General features: G+C 43.7%; 1 protein-coding gene across 1 annotated transcript in view; it reads right to left on the bottom strand.

Moving 5' to 3' along the window:
• IARS1 (isoleucyl-tRNA synthetase 1) overlaps positions 1 to 25,059 on the bottom strand; it is a 548,404-nt gene that overhangs the window by 120,027 nt on the left and 403,318 nt on the right. The window contains exons 28-29 of the mRNA XM_078661397.1: positions 11,105 to 11,200; positions 4,361 to 4,537 (exon numbers count right to left, since the gene is read on the bottom strand). Of these exons, the coding sequence (XP_078517523.1) occupies positions 4,361 to 4,537; positions 11,105 to 11,200 (273 nt within the window). The remainder of the gene's footprint in view (positions 1 to 4,360; positions 4,538 to 11,104; positions 11,201 to 25,059) is intronic.

Raw genomic sequence — 25,059 nt, 5'->3', positions numbered from 1 at the left:
TGACTCTGTAGTAATCATATATTTTGGAGAGTTTGACTTATGAGAGAAGATCTGTCTGTTGAACTGAACCTATGTATCAGAGTGCATCCAGTTAGCCATCGCAACACTGCCGTACTTCGTCTGCTGTTTTGTCCTACTTACCCTGCTGTGGGCGAAGGAGGCTTTGCATTTCTAGGAAGTCAGCATAGAAAACGAACCCCATGAAGGACTACATTGGAGTCAATATACTTGTCTAATATAGCTACTATGTAGGCCAGTCCTGTGGCAGAATTGTAAGGAAGCCATTTGTTCAAAGATACTCAATGATCTGATAAGAACTTTGTCATCTCTCTCGCCAATGTTTCAATCTATTAAATGTAATTTAAGAACTCATTAGATCTTGGCTTTTGTAGAAGGAGGAAGAACCACAACTCACCTATGAATCAGATGTTCTTTAAAGACCAAGTCTTTGTTTAAAACGACCCTTGATGAAAGATGACTCAATACAGCCCAGTCAGACTCAGGAAAAGCTTCAGTAAATAGAAGTGGCCACAACTAGTGGACATATGCTTCAGGATTTTGGTTAGCCTGTTTTTTCTAGCCTCTTCGGCCTCTCCATTTTGATCGAAGGCCTCAGCCGCTTTTCATCACCATTTTGGAGAATGTGGACAAGATATCTATGGCTGCCTTACAAGGAGTAAATTAATTTTGGGTAACCCAATAAACCCTTGTAGGCTTGGGCAATGAGTAATTCAAGGTAAGGAATGGCTACAAGGGATTTTGTTCATGAACTTAGTATCTATGATTTAAAACATATCATTCTAGGGTTGTTCAAGCAATTGAACCCAATTGTATCCACAGGATAACTAAATCATTTTTCAGTTGTTCAAAAGTTAAACAAGTAAAATGAACTAAAGAAAACAAAAAAGGGTAAAGTAAGCACACAGCAAACTAATTTGATCAGAAAAATTATTTAGTATTGACTCAATCAAAGGAAACAAATCACCGGGATAAAAAAGAAACACATCCAGTAATCACAGTTATGAATGGATGTACATACAAATCAACAAATCAATTTATAACATATATACAACTCCATAGATAATAGAAGACCAAGTTTGATTCTGTACAGAGGTATCCTTCAAGCAATAATGCTGTTGTGATGGAGATTGGGTCGACGTTTCGGTCTTGCTTGTTGACATCTATAAGACCATCATCAGGACTAATTTTTTCAAAAAGAGCCCCCTATATAGAAAGCAATTGTATAGAATTACTGAGATGTTTCAATCAGTATATGAAAACGACAATAAGCTGCTAAACTAGCTTTTGTCAGAAGCTGTGTGCTTCACATCCTAATGATGTGACTTAAATACCTATGTCAACCAATGCAGTGGTGACTTGTTGGTCAATTGGCTTCTCTTCTACAATGCATGACCATTAATAAGAACTGGTCAAATGAGGTTATTGTGTACCCAAAAGGAGACCAAATAGCTAGACTCACTTCAGAAAACAGGGCGTGATAAAAAACCATGTCGCCAAATTCGGTATATTTCAACTTGAAAATCTGCAGTAGCTTGTGACATCAGCTGTAACTGCCGGGTTCAATACTTCTGCTAGAAGCTTTATCTGGATCAACAAATCTGTTGTCGTATAAATCGCACGAACGTGAGTCTCCTAATCAGGAATCCTGCACTGCAACGGCTGCAAGTGTATGCCTTACAAGGAAGGATATTTTATGGCGCTTTCAAACTTCCTGTATCCAGGAACATAAGAGAACCTGTTAAAATATGATTCAATCCCTCCAAAGAGGTCAGTATTCTGCATTTAATTTCTTAGTCCTTGTCTCTTTATAGATAGAAGGGAGTTCAGATTCTGTCTTAGAAGGAACAAAAAGCAGACTTTTAGTTCGCTCCAAAAACAGCACTCGTTGTGCTGTGTAATGCAGCATATGTCATGGTTCCACAAACCTGTTGGTGTCAAAGGTTACACTAGAAGCGATGCTGAAGATGGAGTCTAAAATTAATTTAAAATCAGAGTCGACACATTTGGATTCTGTGACGCATGGGCTACATCACGTGGCTGTGGGGAAGCAGCAAACTATCACTCGGTTAAATCAATGGCAAGCGTGAATAAGAATGATGGGCCTTGTTTTACACTTGCAGTTAAGCAAGACAAGAGGTTCTACTGCTAGAGTCACTAAGGCAGTTACACAGCAGAATTCTAAAAAACATAATTCAAGAAAAAGTGTGGCACAAAAGAATATTTCTAGATCAGGATTCTGCCGTAAAAGGCTGCCAAAGAAAAACTTTACAAACCATTGCAGACTGGGTCTTCGCTGTCAGCATGATATCAGACAGTCTTTACTTCTTGTTTTCTGCATAGATTGGGAGCCACAGATTGGGTGGCGCACTCACATTACACAAGCAATTACTTAAACTGTTTTCTATGTTTAGGAGTGTCTATGTACCACATAGTGGCTCATAATGAGACGGTACACGTAAGGATGACCTTCCCAGGGTCATATATTTGAGCTTTTTGAGGGCCCCGCTTTCCACACTAAAGCTGAAGGGAATGGGAAATGGTTGTTTAATGGCTGGGGGTCCAAGAACCTTGGCGCCAAAGAATTACAAGCATAAACAATGCTACATTTATCCATTTATCTGTAGAGAACACTTCAGCATTGGTTAAACATGAAAAACAATCTTTAACCCATCAGCATTTTAAGGGACGACGTAGGAGGTGGATACTGGCCCTCTGACATTTTTATATGCCCCATGTACAATTCCTTTCCCTTTATAGGGTATTACTTTCTTTCCTAGGTATTGCTTCTTACCACTGCAGTGGCCAGAGAAGCAAGGTAGAAACAAGAACACTTTCTAAAGAACCATCTTAATCCAGAAACAAAAACACTTGCTTAGGAACTGGCTATTTCGTACGAAGTGACCCAGAACATAACAAACAAAAGAAAGATTTTAATTACAATTAGAAAATTGGAATGTTGAGCACTCCATTGAAGGCAATGGAGTGCTCCGGGCTTCTGCTGCCTGGTAGAAACCGGTAGAGCAACATTCCAAAGCTTTTTTCATTTCACCACTGTTGCTGTGAACAAAGGCCTGAGTGGATTTAAACCCTATTGTGTTCCAAGAGCACTTTGTATTTTTACAAATTAGAACATTCTGCCCTCTAGGGGCAGAATGTTCTAATAGACTTAGAGTGCTCCGTAGCAGGCCATTAGAGGCCCACTCTCTTGTTAAAGGCCCTGGCCTTCGACTCTGGCCTTTACCGCGGTATCAGTCCTTTAATGTCCAGTAAAGCCCACTACGGAGGCCTCTAATGCTATAGTAGTAATCAGTTCTTGGGGCATAACTCAAAAGAAAAAACGTTATAGATGCATAGTTACATTTTAAAAGACAGATTTGCTAGATAATCAGTTTGTCACGTTATAGTTCGGCTCACAACAAAAGATGAGAAAAAGTAATCAATAGGGAAGACTTCAAAAATAAACATTGATAACAAATCCATAAAAAGCAAGTTTAAAGTATAAAGTTGTTCTTACTACAGTATTAGATTTAGATGCACTTCTTCTCCTATTCCCACATAGTTTTAAATTACTATAGTAAGTTAGATATGATAATCTGCTATTTCTACATGTCTAGAATACAAAATAGGTTTCTATTTGCTTTGAGTTTTTTCTCAATTAAAAAAAGTCCAAAACAAGCATAACCTATCGTATGTATGAAGTTACTACGCCATACATGACCACGCAGTAGGTTACAACGCCGACGTTACATCGTCCGCGTTGTTACCACGCATGGCTTTACATCGCAAGTCGTTTCTACGACTTGCACTAGATGGCGCGCTGGACGTAGGAATAGTATAAATTACTATTCCTACTCCAGTTAGCGCAACAGTAGGGATGTGTTGGATTTAAAATCCAACACATTCCTTGGTGTTGCGCGCCATCTAGCGCAAGTCGTAGAAACGACTTGCGATGTAATGCCATGCGTGGTAACAACGTGGACGATGTAACGACCGTGTTGTAACCTACCCGCGTGGTATTGACAGCATTGTAAATGCGGTTTCCCATACAAAACATATATTTGAAACAGAACCCAAACCTCAGTCATTGTTCAGATTTTAGCAACCTTATCCCAAAACCACTGCATTAGAAAATCCGATTCCTGCAGAGAGGAGGACAAAGGGGATTTAGAAAGAACAATGTAATTAACTTACACATCTTTTTACCACAGTTCATAGCCCCCTTGTTGTGAAATGCATGTCACCTATGCTTAGAGAGTATAGCTTTTCAGTTTACGGCAAGAACAAGAAGGGTAAACACTTAAAACAAGAAGGATTGGCTTGAGAAGTTTGTTGCCCTTACTTGGGTCTTCTCTTGTATGATCACGTTGGAGGAGCTTGGGACTGGATACAACTTCAGAGGGGATTTGGTGGTTGCAAAAATGAAATCAGTGTGACCCTTGATAACAGAGTCTAAATAATCTCCATCAGACTGGCATCTGTAATACACGGAAATCTCATCTGTAGGAACCAGATTGCCCTGGAAGACAATAAATGAGCAGAAATGTCACCTGATATTATACAGTGAATGCACAGATTATCAATCAAGTATTTAAAAACAAAATGAGAGAAGACATTTTTTTTAGGACATCTATCTTAAAGCTTTTATGTGGCTTTCAACTCATAACTGTTATCAGATTGTGGTAGAATACAGTGAAAATGGGCACACGTGAAAAAAAAAGCAAATCACCCTCAAATGCCTATAGTGATGAGCAACATATGATCATGTAGGCAAAGAAACAAGCATGCAAGTGCTGACCGATATTAACATGCACTACCCTGAGCACATGATCACTTTTCTGTAACAAAACAGAGACATTCAAACAGTTGTCTCGGGCACTGGGTAGCATGAGAGGATGTATGGGAATTTAACCTGCACAAGTGTTAATGAAAAACAACAGTGTTTTGGTAAAACAGCTTGAAAATCACTCTTCTAAAAGACACAGAGATGGTCAAGCCAACTGTGAGAGCCCACCTACTTGCCAAATCTAGCCCAGGACTGGAACCATACCTGGCGTATTTGTACAACGCCCAGGATAGATTCCTCATGACTAGATCTAGGCTGAACCTACTTCATCGCACTCTGGGGAGCCCATCGGGGTTTTTATGATCGATTGAGATGAGGGGCCCCTGCGGCTGCGACTATAAGTCTCCGCAGGACACGCTCCACTTTGTTTTATTGTGCCCCTTTTATGCCCTCCCCAGGAAGTTGTTTTTAAAAGAGTATTCTAAAGTCTGCTAGGTTCAAACACGCAAGGGTGGCGCTTTTATTCTTGAAACTGTCTGAGGAGGCTCTTACACGTTATTGTACTGTGAATTTTTTAAGGATGGCCGCAAGATTAAGAAACACTAAAGACTCAGGATGCTGATGGGGGTCATGAAATCTCCCTCCTGCATTCCGGACTATTTGTATGTTGTTTTTTAAGGGTTTTAATCTACATGAATTCATATGATTGGGGGGAATCCCATTTTATTATGTAGGAATTATAGTTCCACCCGTTGGAAACCGACCCTTCTGATTCTAATGTGCCAGGGCATACCAGTCACCATAATTGTTGGTCCATTTTATTTTCATCTTCATTATGTCTCGTACTGATACCTGTTATATACCCCATATTATTTATCCAAGTATTTTGTAGAAGGTTTGATTTCCTGTGTTTTAAATATTTGTTCTGTACTTTTATGGTATTGTATACCGAATAAAGTAAATTTTGAATTTTGAATACACTCTTCCAAAAGAGTAAAAGTAGCATTACTATGTTTAACTTCTGTATTGTAAAAAAAATAAAAGTGAATATTGAAAATAAATATTCTTGGGAGATTGTCCAAACATAAGACAGCTGAGCTCACTGGTTAGCAGTGATTTACATTTTAGTGAGTATTTGTGAGGGGGATAATTCAATACAGTAGATTATTTTGGATTTACTCAATTTACATTTTTGCCTATGTTTAATATTTTATCTGTGTATTTGAAGAGTTTTATTAAGTACAACGGTGTTACGTTTTGTCACTTGGAGGGTTGGGGCAGTATTAAAAGTAGGTATTGAGTAGGGTAATTAGTCTAACTGGATGTGCAGATTCAAAACCCGGTATTCTTTTGACAGTTCTGTTTCTTAAAAATAAATAGAACTGGTTTGGTTCTGTTCTGAGGCTGGGAATGAGACTGTTTCAACGTTTGCTTCTCTGAGACTTCCTCCATATTTCAGACATTGGAATCCTTTCTTGCAGGATCTGGTTGAAGTTAGCTGATCCCTGTCTGAGGTGTACTAAGGGGTCAGTTGTATTTCTTTTTATTCAAAAACACCACAAGCCTTTGCCCAGAAGACTTCGTCAGGCGGTGCATGCAATTTTAAATTAGGTCTGGACTCAGCAAGCCATTACAGTACTTTCAATGTCTGTTTCATGTGGTCTCATGTCTAGCGATTGAAACAAAGTATAGCAGGCTGATTTTGCATTCACTGTAGCCTTGGTAAATTTATTTGGCAGTGCAATCTATATTGGATTTATGCTTAAGACCATTTTAGTAATCACTGATGCAATACACACAATCATTCTCTAACCTGGTGAGAATTTAAGAGACATTTGTGTACTTTTGGAGATGGAGCTGGTAATTTGCAAAGGCTTATATAAATGTAGGCATATAAACATTTAACAGCATAGGAGAACGAGAAGAACACTACTGTAAGTAGCACTTCACGTGGGTATTGTGGAAACCAAGGAGCTACCATGCATCACTTGACTAGAAACTGGAAAAAGAGGATGCACTCCCAAGGTGAAAATAGTGACTACAGCCCACTTTAACTCTTTAGTGAAGACTAGTATGATCCACGACATCTCAAGCTGCTGAGAGATCAAATTGAAACAGGCTGAATTGCTTGACATTATATAGAAGTTAGTGAGGAGCTCTTCTTTTATACTGGCTAGAGTTATTTCCATTCTATTCTTTAATCGGAACCCAGATTGTTGATCGCAAAAGGTAATGGTTTGCTCAAGGGGGCCTTTGAATTGTCATTACTTTTTCTTCTGGAATTCTGAAAGGGCACACTAGATTTGAACTAGAATGGTAGCATAACAACAGTTGAGGAGAAGCGATCAGTTTCTTCAAAAGTGGATTAAATGATTGCATGTTTCGTCCAGTAATGAGCTAAATATGTTGAAACCGAAGAGTTGATTAGATTAGTTATGTAGACTGTTAGCGATGGAAGGCATTACTTCACAACTGACACTGTACACAGTTCCATCGGGAAATTGGAAACTTTGCTTTTGTTGAGCCAGATTAAAGACATAACTCATGTACACTAATTTGAAAGAAATTAGCTAAAAAACTGGTGCTGAGGGGCAACTGGGCAGAGTAAGCAGAACTCTAGACCAATCACAAAGGGTTTTCAGATGTTTCCTACTTTTGAACTGAAAAATGTCAGATGGTCCTCACAGTGTTGCGCTGGGGTTATTTTCAATCTTGGATGGGTTGGGTAGTTCTTTGAAAAATATGAAAACAATTCCTTTGTATGATCCAATATTTCATTGACAGATTTATCTCGGTTACTTATCTTAAGTGAACCCTTCCATGCGTTTGCATTACATTCTGTACGATTTTCTGTAAAAAGAAAAACCTGTTAAACTACTTATTGTCATCCATGAAGAATGATTTTATTTGTTTAAAAAGTTTGATAGGTTCTAACATGTCCAGTGTGGTTGTGGTTTTGATGGATTGTTTTAGCCCTGCTTCAGGGTCTGAGGTAATAATGTTTGTGATGTGATCAAACTCTAGGATCCAATGTTTCTTGGAGGAAACATCCACAAGCTGAACCTAGAGGCGTAATGAAATTGGATGGGACCCCCCTTGTAAAGTACATGGAGGTGAGTAAATCTCATGCCAGGGGCCTGTGCACGTGCCGAGGTTGCCCCCTGGAACTCGGCCCCCAGCATCTGGAGCTGCGGGATAATGTTACGCCTCTGACTGACCCACAATACTTTAGGTTGCTTGCAATTTTACCTATTGGGATGTAAGTTGTGATTGACATTTCTTTTTGGAAGATGCCGTTCTTGACATAAAACATTGAAGACCTCTACCACTGCACTATAGCATAGTTTCTTTCTGCGCTGATCATGGACCAAGATGAAGTTTTACTATTTAACAATATCATCAAAGAAAGTATGCAAAATATTGTTTATTACAAACGGGTGCACATTGAAGGCTAAAAGTGGTCTAGGGAGGTGTCCAATTCATTCCAGCCCCAGCTGTCACTCTTAGAAAGTATAAAGCCAAAGAGTGTATAGATGCCAAATGTCCCTCTTTCCACCATCAGAATCACAAGGAACACTCTGATAATTGCATTACCACAGTCAACCTAATTATGCCTCCCCATTTTAATTAGGGAACGTGGAACCATATACAGGATTCCCATTGATCAATGCATAAGCCAACTTTAGTCTCGCAAGCTATCAGTCCGAAGACCTGGTTTAGCAAATCAGTTCATGAGATCTCACAGCCCAAAATAATGAGTGATAAGTTGCATGTGAAAACATCAGTGTCCATAATCATCACTGCTTTTAGACTGATTTTTTTTTTAAAGAATGGGGATGATTGTCCCTTCCAATTTCTTTTTATATGCAAAGTCTGCCCTCAGAACCTCCCTGTTTTGCTCACTACCGTCCTTCATTCCTGTTAGATTTTCTGCTTTAATGCCTTTTTTCATTTGTGCTGTACTTTCACTTTCCCTCCTCGTGTAGATCGGCAACAGAAATACTAGTTCACATTTCAGTGTCCCCTTGTATCTTTTGTGAGAAAATCACAAATATATATATTCAAAGCGAATTATCACTCTGTCATTATCATCAAGTGAAAAGATTATACATGTTCAATTCTGTACTACAGTCAGGCAGAGGAGAACCACCCTTTATTTAGAACAGGATTTGCGACAAGTCAAATTTAAAACTCCTAAATCTGATCTACCTTCCAGCTGTATCAAAATTCATATAAAAGGATGCACCTACCTTTTCTGTTTTAAGACAAGTCCATCACAGCATTATCTTGTTATGGCTCGTGAAGATTTAAGACTATTCTGCAGGCAACCGATTGTTCTTTAAAGGTGAGTAACTGGTCTCAAAAAAGGATCAACCAGTGATCCACATTTGGTCTATTTGAAGCAAGACATGTCAGCATTTGCTATATTAACACCAGCATTCCACGGGCATTTGATCATTCTAGCATCTTCTGGGTTTCCAAATACCCTTCTTCTTTATGTACTACCTTGGAATATTGTTGTCTCTCATTCACAGCAGAAGGAGCACCCTGCATGCCTTAGACACCATGCAAAAGAACCTCCTCTTGGATCATGTTCTGAGGAGCCATCTCAAATGCTGTCACTGGGTGTGCGTGATTGTTGGGGAAAGGGTCTAGCTTCTACGTAGCTGTACCTCCATGCCCTAACCAAGGGATCATGTGCAACTGGAGACGATGCTTCTGTATTTCTAGGGGGTATCATCTAGAAGGTGATCTGGAACCTACGGGCGCACCTAAGAAAATTAGGCATACACAAATCCTGAATTCTGCCAGCCTCCCCCTTCCCTTCACTTGTTAGACTTTGCTTGTACCCTGGTTGAGATCTGCACTTTCATATCCCTTTTCAAACTGAAACTCTCCACTGTTGAAGATAGTAACCATTTGGAATGGCAGGGCATTCCATAAGCAAGTATGCCACTGGGGCAGATACTATACTGTCCATCAATGTTGAATAACCGATTCCACAATCATTACAGAAGCAACGATTGTTGACAGGGTCTATCGACAGAGAAATGGATGTCTTCGAAATCTCACTACCAGGGGCCCTTCCGATACATAAGTGAGGAAGGCTCATAAGATCAGGAGAAAGACTCATGAGATCATTTAAGCAGTTAATGTAAAGTTTCAAACTTTTAAGAAAACCTTATTCTTCTATCATAGAGCATGCAAAACACAAACAGTGTTTATGCAGAACAGTAATCTTGAAATGTAGCAGGCAGGCTGTCAAACGAAGACCTGTTTCAGATAAGGGGATCTGTTACAGAGCACCATTATTCGAGTTAAAAGTGAACCTAAATTCCAAGCCTTTGCATTTGGCCACAGCAGAGAATGCTGGCATAGGAAACAATGACAAAATGGTGCTCTTTATTTTACAACTATGCCACTCAACATACACAATGGGCTTGGGCTGAGATCAGCTAACCGAAGTCTAAAACTGGAGATATAGGTGAGACTGGCATACATTATGTTTTACTTTTCACTGCTGTACTGGAAAGGGTTTGGCTGTGTATAAAGCTGGGACTTCAGTATCCCTGTCCATACTGATATTTAGTTGAAATGTGACGTTAGCAGGAAGTTACAAACCACTGTCATAGGAGCTCAAAAATATTTTACTATTTGCAAGTTGAGTAGAACTCCAGGAGAATATCGCCAGTGGCACCTCAGGCCTTTCTTGGCAAGTAAATGGTGTGGTCAGGAGGAGGCAGATCTAGTGATGGAGGCAACATGTCCGACTGTTTAGCACTAATGGCTGCTCCTCATTTGTAAAACAGTAATACTATGCAAGATGAGCCGACCTTACTTTATGAGGATGTTTCTAGAATGTTTCTTTCGTCTTCTACTTGGTGTTGACTCAGATATTGACAGAATGTGGACTACAGGCTCAGCCACAATACTTGGAAGTATGATGGAATATGTTTATGGACTGCTACTTGTTTGAAAGTTTCAGTGAAAAAAGACAGGCCTGCATCATTCCATCTATATATGGACACCACTCAAAGTACATAGGGCAGAAGATGCCTTTAGGCATACTTTTTTAAGTCTTTTATTTTAATGTAATGTTTAGTAAACTGCTTTTCTTTATCTGTATCGATGTAAAAATTAAATTGAGCAAATAAAGGAGAAATACTTAATGATTACCTTAGGTACAGATACAACTAGATCACCAAAAAGACCCCATCATGTTAATCAAAGCTCAGTCGGAATTCTTTTTCTGAGAAATACCACCACCAAGATACACATGGAATTCTAAAGGAAACCAACCTTTTTTCGTAGTTTCTGAATGCGATTTATCACCTCACGTGCAACTCCTTCATCAACCATGGACTGGTCTGGAGTGACATCTAGCAGAACCAGAACCTGAAAGAGAGGAAGGAAAAAAATGAAGTTGTATAATCCATTAACAATATTTTATACATGTTCTAATATCGTTTCATAACCTGCAATTACTAAAAGATGTTATCTCACTTTGAGATAGCAGCACAGAATAGATATGAGTCACTTAAAGGACCCTTGTAACTATAACATTTCCTGAACTGAGATACTGACGCGACATCAAAATAGAAGTTATGCTATTATCCTGGAAAAACGACCTGTGGTTGCATGAGGGTGTGTGGGATGATTCTGAAGACAAGAAGCAACAACTTATGAACTAGGGGCCAAACTATCTTCCCAACCTTGAAAAGATGAAGTTAAAGTTCCAGCTTCCTTCCCAATGTGAGAAGTACAGTCCTCCAACATGAACAGCTTCAGATGAAGAAAGAGGAGGAATGAGATCCTTGAAAGTCTCCTACTTCCAGTGTTGACGATCAAGACAAAATGACGTTTGTGAGAAGAGGAGTGCTTCAGATTACAGCTGTTCTGTTTCCCTTTCTTGTATCAAACAATATATCCCAAGTGGCACCTCTTGACCTTGAGGGCACTGAGCCCCACCCTGTCGTCGCACCAGCTAGGGATTGGTATACCAGGGCAACACATAGCAGCCCACACAATGCTGATGTCCGTCAGTGTGTGGCGGGACAGTTTCTAAACTTTAGACGCAGCCAAGGACAGACATGATGGGCGATACACACCACTCGAACTTAACCTGTATGACTGTCAAGACCAAGAAGAGAAGTGATGAGAGTTAGCCACCCGACTTTATAAAGAACTGTGGAAGCTGAAATATGTATGCGCTGTGGCTGTATCATTAAGCATTTCAATCTACAAAGAAAATGCTATTTGAGGCATGACCGGGTGAGTGTAGATGTTGCCGTACAACTTGCCTTTGCGATTTGTACAGCCCAATGATGTGTCATTTTTGCTGCAACTGAATACTTAGCGGCACAGTTTACATTAAAGGGAGTTAATGTTATGGTGTTCCAATTTAATGGCAGAACGAAAAATCATGGAGCAGCAGTATGTATTCCTCTATACATCTTAACCCTGGCAGTACCCACAGCAGAGAAGAATGTAAGAAGTAACTATTAGAAAGTGTCTAGATTGCTTGCTTTTTGGGACTTCTATTGGTCTTGATTTGATTTCCATCTACAACTAAATAGTTTACTAATTGTTTCCTCCCAAAGCAAAGGCGTAAAGTATGGGTGATTGGGAGATTATATCAATATTGCTGAATTTGGTTGGAATAACTTTAGATGAAAATTAGGAATTTGAAGAGCTTTTGGCCCTCAACAATTGCAACTCATGGCAGTCCCTTTGGCAAAGAGACAAGATGTAATTCATTTATGGAGAATGGCACTTGGGAACGGACAGTGCAACCTTGGGAAGGCGCAAATTAGTTAAAAAGAATAAAATTGAGCGAATATACAAATCATCATTTTCTTAATTCATAATTGGGAGATTTTGCAATGTTTCAATTTAAAGTGTAGGTCTGAGTTGACTAGAGTCGGGGAGCAGTTGAGCGCGGTCACTAACTTGGTCCATTCCTTTATTTCCGTAACGCACCTTGGTGGAGAGATTAGTAAGAACTCTGTTTTTTGAGCATTTAGCTTCAGATGATTGGTGGTTAACCATTGCAGTGCCCTTTTTAAAGTTTCATTCATTAGCTCAATGTCTTCAAGGGAGGCGATCTTTATATATATTTGCGTGTCGTCCGCATACATATGATAAGACATCTGTGAGTTTCTGAGAATTGTTGTAAGAGGTTCGACATACAAGTTAAACAGATCAGGGGATAATGTTGATCCTTGTGGGACTCCGATCGAGTTAGGGGATGATGGTGAAAATGATTGATTGACCAGGAATCGTTGAGTTCTGTTCCGTAGGAAAGATTCAAACCATTTCAGCACATTTCCAGACACTCCCATCCTCTCCTGTAGCCTGGCCAGTAATGCTTCATGATTTACTATGTCAAATGCCGATGATAGGTCCAGGAGAATTAGCAAGCATGCTTGATTTCGATCAAGAGCCTGTAGCGCGTCATCAACAATATGGAGGATCGCTGTTTCCGTGCTATGCCCTGATCTGAATCCTGATTGGCATTCATCTAGTAGGGAGAACTTAGTGATGTGTTGGCTCAGTTGGCCCTGCACGCATTTCTAAATTAGTTTGGCCAGTAGAGGGATGTTGGTCACTGGTCGAAAGTTATTCGGGTCTGTAGCATCTGCAGTCGGTTTTTTGATCAATGGAACAACTTGACCAGTTTTTAGGCAGTCTGGGAGGATCCCTTGTGATAATGATGCATTTATTATTTTGGTCCAGATTGGCACCACAATATGGTTGATTTCTCTTAAGCATTTCGCGGGTAGGGGATCTTGGTAGTGGTTGTTAGGTTTGATTTTCGAGAGCGTTTTGGCGATCGTGTTCTGATCATATAATTCGAATGTGTCCCAGTTTGCCTTGTTTTTTGTTTTGCTACACACTGTAGTCGAGTTGGGGTCATTCGCAGTCAATGGTTGGATAGGGAGGTTATTTGCTGCGCTTAAGAGCTCTGTTTCAAGCGCTTTGGCTTTATTCGTGAAAAATGTAGAAAATTCATCGCTACTTAGAGATGTTTTTACGTTTTCATGAGCTGTTTTGGTTAGTTTGTTTGATTGTTGTTTCAGGATTTCAAAGAGTTTCCGTGGTCTGTTTTTGGCATTATCCAGTTCCGATCTAATGAATTCCTTTTTGGAGTTGATGATCTTTTTGTTATATTGGTTTCTAATTTTTCTGAGGGCTTTCAGCTCAGGGGATGATGGGTGTCTCCATTTTCTTTCGGCCATTCTTAGTTTGTGCCTATCTTCGTTCAGTGATCCGTCAAACCATGGATTTTTCGTCTTCTCCGTTATTCTTTTTAGTTTTAATGGCAAGGTGTTGTTGACGATATTCCCGACTGAGGTTATATAATGCTCTGTCAGCTCATTTGCATTCTGTAAGTTGCTAGGTGGCTTTAAGTCTCTCTCACAACTTTCTACTAGTAGATCAATATTAGCCTCTCTTGTGTCTCGAATCAATTTTTTGAAATTGGCAGGTTGAACAGTCTTGCCCTTTTTCAATATGGGTATCCGGAATGTTATTGCATAGTGATCCGACCAGTCACATGGGGCTATTGAGAGGATTGATGTATTTTTGTTATCTGATATAATCCAGTCAAGTGTTGCTCCTTTAGAGTGTGTAGGTTGCGTGCATGCTTGGTTGAGATTTAGCTCATCAAGGAAATCCTTAAGCGTGTTGACTAGTTTGTCGTTGCAGTCATCTCAATGTAAGTTGAAATCTCCTAAGAATATGTTATTGGCATTCGTGTTAGAGTTGGTCGTAATGATCTCCATTAACTGTTCTATGAACTTCGCGTTCTCTCCTGGTGGGTGGTAAAACGCATGTAGATTGCATCTTTGATTCGTTGCTGATTTTATATTGAGACCTAAGTATTCGCAAGATTCTAGAGGGTCAGATTGAATTTGGTTGACCGCTATCTCTGATCGGTGAATGCAGGCAATTCCTCCTCCTGACTTTCTTGGTCTATCTAGTCTCACAATGTTATATTCAGGTGGTACTAAGAGATCCATGGTTGGAGATGATGATTCCGATAGCCACGTTTCTGTAAGGATTGCCAGATCAATTTCCTTGTTGATGATGAGGTCTACTATATCTGATGCATGTTTGGTAGCCGATCGACAGTTGAGTAGGAGGCAAGTCAGTTGTTTCCCAGAGTTATTACTGTTCAAGGTTTCGTATTCGGAATTAAGCTGGACTTGTTGTAGGTTGTTATGGTTAAGTTTCCTATTCTTCTTTCTTGATGTTCTATTAGGATCGATCGGAACTGTTTTGATGTTCTCCTCTTCCGCATGATCTGGCGGTTCATAAGTTCGGAGTAAGGCAAGGGCTTCCTCCTTCGACAAGGCCTTCGTCCTATTTGGTCGGTTGATCCTATTCGCTAGTGACATGTCTATCTCGCTGCTCTTTCTATGTATGGAGTGTACAAGATCTTGAATATTCGTGATCTTAGAATGGGTGCTTGCTGTCATTTTTCCAATATTTCTTCCATCGCTTGTAAAGTACTAATTGTGACTTGAGTCATGTTGCAGACTAGTTTCTGAAGATCATTAATAGCCTTCTGGTTCCTGATTGATCTCTTAGGGATGGTTAGCCTGTGTGTCCGGGGGTTGTATGTCGCTTTTCTCTGTTTTTTATCTTTTCTTAGTGCCTCAGTCATTTTCTTTATATCCTTTGTTTGGTCGTCCGTTCCGTTCCTTCTTGAGATGTTGTGTGGGTTATCTGAGTTTTGTGAAGCTAGGAGTATTTTCGTGGGTGACGTTCTACCTGGCTTTAGTATAGTATTAGAGGTAGGTAGAGCACGGTTGGTATCTCCTATCTTATCTGTTTCTTGATTTACATTGAGTGATTCTCTCGGCACCACTGTATGTTCTGCGTGGGAAGGCTCAGTGTTTGGAAGCGGTGTCGACTCTTCCCTTTGGAGCTGGTCTTGTTCTTTATTCTCATGACTCGTAGATCTCTCTGTCCATTCTGTCTTATTTTTCGATATAGTCGCTCCTGTTTCAGTTTTCTCTCCGGGTTTAGTAGCTGGCTCCAGGCAGCCTCCCGTTCGATTGGCGTCTCCGATATCAATATTATCAGGAGTGAATTCTGGTGGGGTCGGGCGTAGTTGGTGTCTTAGGCCCTCTAGTGATTCTTTTATGATAGGGAATATCTTGTCGAACTTCATAAGTTCGTTGTTCCCTGCCTGTATCAACACTATTCCAGTTTTATATATGGTGATGCATAATTCTGCTCTGCATCTTTTTGATGGTGAGGTCATTATTTTTGTGCCATGTGGGATGTTTTTCGTACCTTTTATGTTGAGCATTCTTGTGAAGGCACTGCGCCATTTAGCCGTTTTATTAGTGTAAAATATCAAGTCATTAGTTATAGTGCCTTTATCAGAATTAAAGTATGGATCGGCGAACAGTGTGTCCGCGTTTTTCTTCAGGGTATTATGTTTAAACTTTTTGGCTCCGTTTTTAGATAGCTTAGATGGATATTTTATGACCTGGGCGTTTGAGCCATCTCGGTGTCTTTCGCCCATATTTGCTTCGCGTTAAAGGTCTTATGGTGACTCTTCTCTGTTAGTCTCTTAAATGTTCCAAGGATTAAGGTTAAATAGACAAATGCATAGATATCTTATTAAGTAATATTCTTCTATGATAGTGTTATATCCAGGTTTCTCTGTTAAGTGATCTCCTTCTATGGTAGTGATAGATGACAGTTTCTCTTCCAGTTGATTTCTTGGGACCTTGTTAGTTGTGGTTTCAGGTAGCAGTAATTATAATTGGCCGATATTGTGTTGTAATGGTTTAAAACTGGCTATTACAAAATGTCCGCCGTTTTGGTACTTTGCTATGTACAGGGGACTTTTTCTCTTTCCACTCATTCATTTAGTCCGTTTTCTCTTTCTAGCCTCAGATTAGAAACTGTTGTAGGCTCCTTTCTCTCTGTTTGGTACCTATTTGTCCTCTTTCCATTTCCTGCCTCTTGGTTGTTTACTTTCTGCAGTAGAAGAGGATGGACTAAGTGTCTCAAGCGGCCGCCATTTTAGAGTCAGGCGCGCCGCTTCGAATGCTTCCACGATATCTTTATTTAAATTATATTCCTTTCCTTCATCCTCCCCGCTATGCCTCTCACCTGCGGGCTCTCGCCGCCTCCCAATCTGGTCGTCGCTCTTCCTCCTCTGCTCCCGCTCCTCGCCCCAAGCCCCCAGCCCCCAGCCGCGCCGGCAGTGTTCTCTCTCCGCTCCTCGGCCAGCCCCGGTCTCCGGTCTCAGCGGTGAGCTGCAGCCACCATCGGCGCCAGTTCCTGGTCCCTCTGAGTATCTTTTCGAGATCTTGAAGCCGAGACGTCATGAAGAGGTAAAGAAGGGACTGTAGCTCTTACGGATTCAAGTGAACACTGCGCTGTCACTTTCTTTCCTGGAGCCCGTCTTCTCCCCATTCCGGTAAATTGATGTTCAAGTCTCAATGTCCTCTCTCCTCTCTCCTGGGTCTCTTTTCCTTCTCTGTTGGAAACTAAGTCGCTAGGAATTACTCTAGACGAGAATCTTGACATGAAAGCTCACATTAATTCAATGGCAAAAAACGCCCGCTTCCACCTGAATTACCTAAGAAAATTGAAACCATTCATCTCTGAAGCAGATCTGAAACTGGCAATCCAATCTTTAGTCATCTCTAGGATTGAATATGGTTGCACCACCTTAGCATGTTTACCAAAAACATCCACAGCACCACTAAAAGCTTACCTCAACGCTGCGGCGAGACTCATCACCGGATCAAGGAAGTTTGACCACATATCTCCTCACCTGAAAGCATTAAATTGGCTACCCTATGAGGCCAGAATTCAACTAAAGATAGCATGTATCACCAATAGAGCACTCCACCACAATACTCCCGGATACCTATTTAAGAAAATTGAGTTATCAGGAGGCAGCAGACCGGCTAGACGTGCCAAAGAATTGGTGCTGCGTCCAGCCATATTCAGAAAGAAAAAAACTTATGACAGAGCGTTCACAGGAGCTGCCCCCAGAATCTGGAACTCACTCCCTCCAAGCATTAGGAAGATTCCTAATACCTCAACATTTAAGCGAGAAGTGAAGAGCTTCTTAATGAGTAAATACCTTATATAGACAAAGTTATGTTTCACTATGGGATCGAATTCTATCCTCAAACAAAATACTTACCTCATCAGAAAGGGAAGGACTGACGTAATTAGATGAAAGATAAATGATGGTTTGAAACGGACGACTCTCCTTTTGTAACTAAAATGTATACCAATTGCTACCTCATGTCAAAATGAACTCATACAGTTATCTCACATACTAAACTATATAACCGCTACCTCATATGTACGACGAAAAGGACAAATGACATAACCTCATGCTGTATAGTTAATTCGTATTATAATCGACTAACTTGAGTGGAATGGAGTTACTTAAGCACTAACTATAGCCATATAATTATCTACCTCATATCTATTTGTTGTTTTAATGGCTACCATCTTGTTAATATTTATCCTACTTCTAAGTGAAGCGCTCTGATACCCACGGGTCTTGTTCGCGCTATACAAAACTTTCAATAAATAAATGAATAAATAAATAAATAAGAGCTAGTTGTGCCTTCATTCACATACTACAGCTTACATCACTCCCTGTATCTAAACAGAGGAAAAAGACAAAGTAAAACAGAGACAAACGAAAGATGCTCTTATTTTGTATATACACAGCACTCTGTTCGCAGAGACCAACCATAGGTCAATACTTTCTTGACCCTATGGTCTGAACTCCTTTTTTTAACTTCAATGGTCTAAAATCACATCCCTTACACTGCCTGCCCATTTCCTACCTAATTGCAGACCACAGACAACTTGTACCTTCCTTCTACTACCTAGCTCTAAATATATTTTAATTTTCAGATGTAATGTAGTCGTAAGAAGAAGCACAAACTAGCAGAGAAAAATGGTATTTCAGTAAGAGAAACCCAAAATGTAAGCTGTAGCAGTACTTTAAGGGGAGAGGAGTGTGTCCAGTTGTAACTTGATTAAAGGAACACGTGTTTTGGTGGGATGGGTAGGAATAAGTAGGCACCTGGACACCTAGCTTGCCCCTTACTTGCCTGTGGCCTCCGGTTGCTGCTTGTCCCAAACTGATCCAGTGACATCGCAGCTGCCTGGGTTTTCCCACAGGGGTTTTCCCAACCGGGTTTTCCCACTCACTGTACTTCCCACCAACAGAAGTCCCGCCAACCTCAGGATCTACCTAATTCAGGCCATAGCACGACCGCGCAGTGGACGCGCCAAAGTCAAGCCCGTCTGCCATCTCTGGTGCTGGACCGGGCCCAGCACCACAACACCTGGCCCTACTGCCGCCTGAAGATACACCTTCGCCAAGCTCTATTCCCTCTACCCCAGACGCTGCAACAAACACTACCACCACGCTGACCCACACTCCATGATAAGACCTTTCACCAGCACCTACTGCCAAATCACCTGCCACTGTGCACATACAGTAGCTAACCGACCAGCCCCACCCCAAACACTCCACCAGAACAAAAACACCAACAGGCGAGTGCAGAAGACCAAGCTGAAGGTCCTCGCAGAATGGGGAGGAAGGGTGGGCTGTGAAGGAATCTGCGGCTAGAATCGTCTCTACCAGATACATCGTTACCGAAGGTAAGTAACTTGTACATCTGATAGAGACTACTAGCCGCAGATTCCTTAACGTAGAATAGATACCCTAGCCATACCCAGAGGGGTGGAGGGTCTGCGAGAGAGCCCTACCAGCGTGAAAGAACACAGGGTCCCAACAGGGGATGTGTCGTTGGGACTGGAAGGACGGTCCATTCCCCACCAAGCAGAATGGAGCAAGAACAAAGCGAGGGGAGGCCATGACACCCCAAGCCCATCCAAGGTACAAGGAAAATCCGCCAGAAAGACCCGGAGGGACAGACAACGTCAGAGGAGTACAGAGGAAGAAAGAGGCACCCCAAAACTCCAAGGAGAAGTGGTAGAAATAGAGGTAGCGCCATCCACAGAAGAACATACACAGTGAAGGGGACAGCTGAACCGGCCGCAGCCTCGAGCCTGCGGACAAGGCAGGGATGCCGTCACAGTCAAGAAAGGCAGGCGTGAGAAGAAAGACACAGTCTAGCAAGGCTCCAGGAGAACAAGATGCAGGTGCACAAAGGCAAACGCTAAACCCCCCCGGCTGTGAATCAGAAAGAGCAGGCGAGCGCGGCTGGCAGTTGACAAGTACCACAAAGCAGAGTACCCAGACCAAGCCAAGCGCAAGACGAAGACAAAGACCAGGAAAAATCCAGAACCACACCTAAGGGAAGACCATTCCCGACACAACCAACCCACGAAAAAAGTGGGACCAGCCAGAAGAGAAGAGGAGAATACGGAGGACAGACTAAGCCGTCAACCAGAACACAGGAAAAACACCAGCACAACGCCGCAGACAGCATGCCAAGCTGATCCAGCGAAGCAGCGGATACTGAAAATGATAGAACCTGGAGCAGCGCAGGCTACGCCCAGACAAGAAACAAAGAAAGAGCATCAGCGGCATACACCGACGCCAGGTAAGGCGAGGAACCTGCAAAGAGGAGTCCACACCCTCCCAGTGTAGGAAAGAGCTATACAATAGCTACAAGTACCCCACTTAGGGTAGGACACGTCCCAAAGAAAACATGAGAACCACTCTTAGGGAACAAATCCCGCATCAGAGAACAAGAACAGAAGGACCTGCGGTCTGAACCACAGACGGCTTTAACAATCAGCCAAAAAATACACGATTGCCAGAAAGGCTGTACCAGCAGTCAACAGGAGAAAAGGGGGCAACGTAGGGACCCCGAAGGCATGTCAAACCATACATAACACACCAGATTCCAAGAAACAAAATGGGATAACGCCTCCCATCATAACCAGGAGGACCAACAAGCCAAGCTTACGGAGGGTGTAGGAGGACGGAGCCCTGCAAGGAGACGTTGAATGGCGGAGTCCGCGTGAGTGTTAAAGGGCAGGTCAACCTGAAGCTCCCTAATATTCTCGGGAAAAACACCATCCCGCAACCAAGCATGGCGACGGAGGGCCACAGAAGTAGCCGTAGTACAGCCAAGAGCATAAGCAACATCCAAGGCCACACGAAGAATAAACGCGGCCAACTGCCGACCTTCCAACACATGGTGCCGTAGATCAGTGCGAGCACCCTCGTAGGGGACACGAGACAGAAGGGACTCCACAGAATCCCACAGGCTGGAGGTAGCCCTTGCCAACACACAAAGAGTGTTGAGTGCCCACAAAGCGGTACTGGAGGAAGCGAAGATGTTACGCCCCCATGAATCCAACCACCGGGCTTACCGAGACGGAGGAACCAATACCACAGGCAAGGAAGGGAAGGCAGTCTGCAGAATCGGACCCAGAGTAGAAGGGTGGAAGGAAAGACAGACTGGGTCGTGCGGAGGAGGTCTGTGCAGGAGCGGCTGCGGAACTGGATCACCCGTGGCAGGACATCCCCAAGCCCCCAGAAGAGAGTTGTGGAGCGAAGCTTCAAATGGAAGAAGCAGCTCCCGTCCACCAGAGCCCTGGTGGAGAACTTCCAACAGGTGATCCATAGGGAACGGGGTGACGGGGTCGCTCATTCTCAAATCGCCAGCGGCCGTGAAAATAGCCCGAACAAAGGCAACACTGGCCTCCATAGGGCGCCGCGGGGGAGAAAGCAATTCCTCCGTGGCGACGGCTGTAAACTAAGCCATCCGTCCCCAAGTCCAGCTAGAAGAATAAACGGGCAGCCCCTGAATAGTGGAGAATCCGCGAACGAGTGAGGGGCCTGAGGGGCCTCCGGGAAAGGAGGAGAAGCCGGCGGAGCAATCAACCGCGAGCTGCGGAAGAGAGGGGCCGAGGGTGGAGGCCGCAGGGACGGCAAGGAACCCTCCCTAGAAGACGCTGGCGACATCGATCGGCCACGTGCTCCCTATGAGAATGGGGCGGGGTGGGAGCCGGCTCGGCTAAGGAACGGCACTGGAAAGGCACTGGCTCGACCTCACATGAGGCAGCCGCCTGCGTAGAGGATCGATAGGGACTCGGAAAAGCACCCCAGGCCCTGGTCTCCACCCGCGGCACCACCTGGACCGGGGAGGAAAGCCTTCACGCCAAAAGACGCCAGCTCGGCCTCCGGCAAGGCAGCCGCCTGCTCACAGGACCGAGGGGGACTCGGGTGCGAGCCCTGAGTACCGGCGATCTCCTGCGACGCCACAGGGAGCCCCATAGGGATTTGCGGTGAGGCAGGGACACAGTGGGCCGAAGAGGGTAGCCCCGCAGGACCACACCTCGACGACCCCACCCTCCTACAACCTGCAGCCGAACCCATCGGTGCCGGGGTCAAAGACAAGGGATCCGCGAACATCTCAGGAGGTGGAGGAGGGGCCAAAGAAGCCTGCAGAGCCGCAGCATAGGCTGTCATTAGGGCCCTACTCGCCCTGACGCCGGGAAACGGCAGGTAGCGCGGCAACAGGCGAGGGCGCACGTCCTGAGGGGAACCAACGCCCTCCGTCGACAGGGCCTCGGAGACAAGCTGTAGGACCTACCGGCTGGCGAACGACGGCCATGGCGAAGGGCGATGCCGCAGTCAGAATCGACGGTTCCTGGCTTCTGAAGTAGGGGACGCACGCTGGAACGACACCGACCTGGACAAGCGGGCCGACAGCAATTTCATCCGGCGCTCCCGCCGGGACTTCGGTTTGAGGTGCTGACAGGCGTCGCAGTCCGTAGAGTCATGGTGTTCGCCCAAACACCACATGCAGATGGGATGAGGGTCCGTCGCCGACATCTGACGTGCACAAAAGGTACACGCCTTGAAGCCCAAAGGCGATCGTACACTGTTCCTAAACACAAAGCATGAAAAGAAGGCCTGAAAACAGGTCAGGGACACGATCCGGATCCGCGTTGCACGCAGAAAAGATACAACTGATGTTGGCGCGCCGGGGTGGGGCTTATTTGCCCTACCTGACGTCACGCCCGCGGACGACGTCAGGGCGGAGTCACATGGTACTGCCACCCCGGCGCGCAGGGAAGCTGTGGCAAAGAAAAATTTCCAGATCCAGTCTTATGCCTGGGGATAATTCTACGTCAAGGAATCTGCGGCTAGTAGTCTCTATCAGATCAGGGAGTGAAAAACTTTAATGCCTGGGTCACCAATTGCACAGACAGCATCGTCCCCATCAAGAGCAACATCCAGAGAACATCCACCAAAAAGGCCAGCTGGTACACCCAAGAACTCAGAACAGCGAAATGGGGAAACAAACTGTTGGAGAGGAGATGGCGTGCCAGCAAGGACACCTCCGACAGGGCAGCCTTCAAGACCTCCCTCAACTTCTACGACAGACTGCTGAAGTCAACAAAGAAGACACCCGTTGCTTCATGCATAGAAACCAGCACCAGCAACACCAAGGAACTTTTCAAAATTGTTAAGAAATTCTCCAAACCGAATGCCAGCGAAAACAACATCATACCCTCACAGGAGTTGTGTGACAATCTCGCCCAATTCTTCCACAACAAGATCACAACCATATACAGAAACTTTGAATCCAAACCCACACCGACAGAATTCCTCAACAAATACACCACCACTGTAACCGAAATGAACCACACACTGACCACCTGGATCATTCTCTCCACCCAGGACACCACCTCCACCATGAAATCTATCCACTCTGGAGCTCCTAAAGACCAATGCCTGCACCACATCTTCAACCTCGGAAACCAAAGGATCGGCCAGGGACGCACCACACTACTCAACACGTTGTGCACCACTCCGACGCCGAGAAGCACGCAAAAGTCAGACCACTACTCCAAAAAACCCCCGCTGACCTCAGCGAATTCGAAAACTACCAGCCAATCTCCCTGCTCCCCGTAAAGGTACTGGAAAAGATCATTAACAATCAACTTATAACACACCTGGAGCAGAACCTGCTACTCGATACCTCACAATCTGGATTCAACAGCAATCACAACACCGAAACCGCTCTGATCGCAGTCACCGATGACATCCGAACCCTCCTCGACCAAGGAGAAACAGCAGCTTGATCCTCCCTGACCTTTCGGCAGCCTTTAACACCATATCCTACCATAAGCTGATCAAAAGACTCCACCACATCGGTATCCAAGGGGACGTTTTCAGATGGATCACCTCCTTCCTCACAGGAAGAACCCAGAGGATACACATCCCATCTGTCATCTCTGAACCCAAGGAGATAGCCTGCGGTATCCCCACGGCTCAGCCCTAAGCTCTTCAACCCATATATGACCATGCAGACCAACATCATCAGATCCCATAGTCTCAACTTAATCTCCTACGCAGATGACACCCAACTCATCCGATCACTCACAGACGACACCACCACCAACTTCCACAGATGCATGAAAAACGTAGTTGACTGAATGAAGAACAACTGTCTAGAGTTGAACACAGACCAGATTAAAGTACTGAACATTGGCAACAGCAACAACACATGAAACAACTCCTGGTGGCCATGAAGTCTATGACCCGCACCCTCTGACTCACTCACTCGGGCCACGCCAGAAAACTCGCAATCTTCATTGACATCAAGCTCACCATGAAATCACAGATAAACGCTATCTCTTCTACCTGCTTCCTCACTCTGCACATGTTACGCAAGATCTTTAAGTGGCTACCCCTACACACGAGACGCATCGTACCACAGGCTCTCATCACCAGCCGACAGGACTACAGCAATGCCCTCTATGTAGGAATCACTGCACATCTCCTACAGAGAATTCAAACCATACAGAATGCCACAGCCAGACTCATCCTTGGCGTTCCCAGAAGACCCCATCTCACACTCCACCTCAGGCAACTCCACTGGCTCTCCGTACAAAAGAGACGCCAATTCAAGCTGTTGATCCACAAACACAAGGCCCTACACAATCAAAGTCCTGACTACATTAACCACTGCCTGAACGTCCACCAACTGTCGAGAAAGCTACGCTCCGCCTCCCTTTCACTTGCCCATACTCCCTGCATCTACTAAAAGCCGAAGTGGAGGACGCTCCTTCTCCCACATTGGAGCAAAGACCTGGAACAGCCTCCCCACACACCTCTGGGACATCACCTCACTTCCGGAATTCCAAAAAGCCTCCAGGACCTGCAAGTGTCTGGATACCCTATCAGGTGATTAGCCGTGCTTTATAAATCCTGATTGATAGAATATATAATTGGGACAGTGCAATTTTCCTATTAT

The sequence above is a fragment of the Lissotriton helveticus genome, chromosome 9, assembly GCF_964261635.1.
Source record: "Lissotriton helveticus chromosome 9, aLisHel1.1, whole genome shotgun sequence".
NCBI classification, from domain to species: Eukaryota; Metazoa; Chordata; class Amphibia; order Caudata; family Salamandridae; genus Lissotriton; species Lissotriton helveticus.
This window is presented reverse-complemented; position numbering and strand designations above follow the sequence as displayed.